At 32.3% G+C, this 3,510-nt stretch overlaps 1 protein-coding gene across 1 annotated transcript; it reads right to left on the reverse strand.

Moving 5' to 3' along the window:
• Positions 1-1,220: 1,220 nt before the first annotated feature.
• Positions 1,221-2,911, reverse strand: LOC17874198 (putative cullin-like protein 2). The gene is made up of 8 exons (XM_006279002.2): positions 2,851-2,911; positions 2,447-2,579; positions 2,262-2,358; positions 1,974-2,159; positions 1,840-1,887; positions 1,554-1,757; positions 1,400-1,477; positions 1,221-1,289 (listed from the first exon to the last, which is right to left on the reverse strand). Exons 2-8 carry the CDS (start codon positions 2,563-2,565, stop codon positions 1,221-1,223), a joined length of 801 nt encoding a protein of 266 aa, XP_006279064.2. The 5' UTR covers positions 2,566-2,579; positions 2,851-2,911.
• Positions 2,912-3,510: the final 599 nt, after the last annotated feature.

The following is a 3,510-nucleotide window of genomic DNA, read 5'->3' on the forward strand; positions in this document are numbered from 1 at the left end:
AAATTCCTTTTCCAATTTTGTTAAGTTTATATATATGAGTCATTAATACCATGTTTTTGGCCCAACGGATAATATATTTACGAGATTGTTGATCATAGTTTACGAAATCAAAAGCATCTGATCCATCCACAGTTTTCTATTAGACGTAAAAGATCTTCAAGGCCTCTTACAATGCCTACAAATGCATTAAAATAAATTATGGTCATTCCTTATCTCTAAATATATATATTTTGGTTAGAAATTAAGACAAGAGAGAAAAAGAAACAAACCTCAACTAGTTTGGGCTCAGTGCTCAAATAAAGTTAGTGAATGACTCTCTCCTGCTCCCTTTTTAGACACTCATCGCACTGCAATATAAAGTTACTGACATTAGTTAATATATGTATTTACTTTCCTGAAATCGAATTAAAAAACATATATAGTCGGCGACATGCCTTTAGCAAGTAATCAGAACTAGAATACTCCTTCATCCACATTGATGCCTTGGAAGAATAGTAAGATACAGTCTCTTGAAGCATGACTCTTTCAAAATCCTCTTCATATCTCCCCATTGTTCCCATCCCATTTTCTACATAGACTTCTAATACGTTTTCCACTAGTTCCCTATCAATCTCTTCGCCCTCACGTTCTTTATGAAGCAGCAACTTGTATGTGTATAAATACTACCTTTAACATATGAAATAAACACACTTTACATTCTATTCTATTCTATTTCAGAAGCCAAGCCAAAGAGTGATGGTGTCAACCGATACCCTCCTTTGGTGTCGGTCGATACCGTTCAAACCCGGCACATACCCTTGTTATCTAATTGGTACATATTTTGTTTTTAAAACTATTTTAACGAATTATTTATCGTCTTAACTATATTATGAAATCATTCAACTCTATAACTAGATCATCAAATGATTTTGTACATTGATTGGGTGTATTAATCTTTCAAAGAGTCATTTACATAATTTATGTTTAAAATGAAATTAGAATCAACCGCATACAAATACATACAGTAAGACCTCATAAATTAATAATCATCATAAATTAATAATTTTTATCCATCCCAAGTTAGACAGGTGTAATTTTAGACTCAATTTAATAATATAATAAAATAATATTTTTTTTGAAAACTTTTTGTAAATATATGGTCCCATCAATATGCTAGTGAAACAAGAAAAAAATTGATGAGGAGCAAATCCTATTGAATTGGAAGGAAGTCATTTCATGAATTAAGGGTAACACTTGAGCTTCTCATTTCCTCCATCCTTCTTTAAGATCTCAAATGCATCTTTCACTGCCTACAATTCATTAAAAGAAACATGCATTTAATGTGCATTCAGAAATAACCAAATCTAAAATGATTAACTTCGAAATATGATTAATTCAAAATAAGTATATCATAGCCAACCTCAACTAGTTTGGGTTCAGTGCTTGAATGGAGGTAGTGAGTGACTCTCTCTTTCTCCTTTTTTAGATACTCATCACACTGCAATATAAAATTATTGACGTTAATGATATATTTCCTTACCTGAAATCGAATCAAAACATAGTTGGAGACACACCTTTAGCATGAAATCAAGACAAGAATCCTCCTGGATCCACCTTGACACTTTGCCAGAATAGTAAGATGCAGTATCTTGAACCATGAAGCTTTCGAAATCCTCTTCATATTTTTCCAAATTTCCCATCCCAATTTCCACATAGATATCTAACACGCTTTTCACTAGTTCCCTATCAATCTTTTCGCCCTCCCGTTCTTTATGAATCTGGCAAATACAATATGTGTTACATAGAAACAACACTTAGGCTGAACCAGAGATCTTTTCATTACAAACACCAAATACTTACAAGTGCTAATACAGCTTCTTTGGCAGTGGAGTGCATCTCACGATAAACCTGCGGTCAATAATTGCATGGACGGTTACAAAAATGCTTGAGGGAGTTAGAAATATTTAGAACCTATAGGAATTTGCATGACTAACCAGGTCGCGGAAGCATATCAAACCAACTGTTTTCAGTGGTGAAAGGGATAGCCGAGGGATATAGAAACGTTCAATATATTCGAAGAATCTTGCTAACCATTTAACCATAATATTATGGTTATTCCACCTCTTAATAAGCTCTTCTAACATATCATTACCATGCTTCTCCCTTAAAGACGGCAACACCTAAACAACATATATAAAAGAAATATTAAAAGGCTAGACTATGTTTTATTATTTGCACAATATCCAAGAATCAAGCCAAGACATAACAACTTTGGTACTCACAGTTTGGATAGTATAATCTTCAATTACTTGGCGATACTTTTCGTAATGCTGCTGTGAGTAATCAAAGTATTTCTGGGTGCACATATCGTAGACAGTCCTGTGAATCACATAGACAAATTAAGTTTTGTAGGTATATATAGTCCTGTTAACAAGCAAACATTACATATGAAAACCTACGTACGTACGTGTAAAGATCCACATATTGCGTTGGTGTAAATTGTGGTTCAGGCTCTCCTTCTAAAATTTTTGTCATCTTGGTAATACCTTCCTGCATGCAAGACCATCCTTCCTCAAAGCTAAGCATCCTTGTACTAGAATCTGTTGCAAGCAATCACCTTAGCAATATACATAATTAAGATAATTAATTACAATAGAGTTTAATTAGCTTTTGAGAGGTTATCACTATCGTTACTTTAGAAACCACCTTAACGATACTAATTAAACCTAAACTAGTTAGCTTTTTAGTTTATCTCGAACCATAAACTAAAACTCATTAGATTACCAAACTTAATAACAACAACAAAAGATGTTACGCCAAGAAATTAATCAACAAGTAGCGGAGGTAAAGGCTAAGAAGCTAAGACGTCACCTAACTGAAGACTCTGAAGAGTATCGAATCCGATTTCACGATGAGACTTAGAGCCAACGATGAAGTGTGTTGCGTGTCTTAGTAGAAAAACAAAAGTTATTATTTATAGAGCCAACGATGAGACGGCGGTGTTAATTTTTTTTCTTTTCTTAACAAAACAGGAAAAGGAATATCAATCAATATTTTACAATTGCTATTTACGAAACATACAATTTCTATTTAGATAATTTTTTTTTCAAAATTAAAAACAGATTGTTTATTTTGCTACAAAAAATAACATAAACGTAAAAAAAAAATTCTCTAAAAGGAAATTTTATGTTTCTTAAATAGCAATTGTAAAATATTAATTGAAATTTCTTTTCCAATTTTGTTAAGTTTATATATATGAGTCATTATTATGTTTTTGGCCCAACGGATAATATATTTACAAGATTCTTGATCATAGTTTACGAAATCAAAAGCATCTGATCCATCCACATTTTTCTTTTTCCCTCAGGATATTATTATGGCAAAAGTCCTCTTGCCTAAATAAGTTCAGAATTTTGTATTAGACGTAAAATATCTTCAAGGCCTCTTGCAATGCCTACAAATGCATTAAAATAAATTATGGCCATTCAGTATATATTTTGTTTGGAAAATAAGACAAGAGAGAACAAAATA

This window comes from Capsella rubella, unplaced genomic scaffold (assembly GCF_000375325.1).
Source record: "Capsella rubella cultivar Monte Gargano unplaced genomic scaffold, Caprub1_0 scaffold_257, whole genome shotgun sequence".
Classification (NCBI taxonomy): domain Eukaryota; kingdom Viridiplantae; phylum Streptophyta; class Magnoliopsida; order Brassicales; family Brassicaceae; genus Capsella; species Capsella rubella.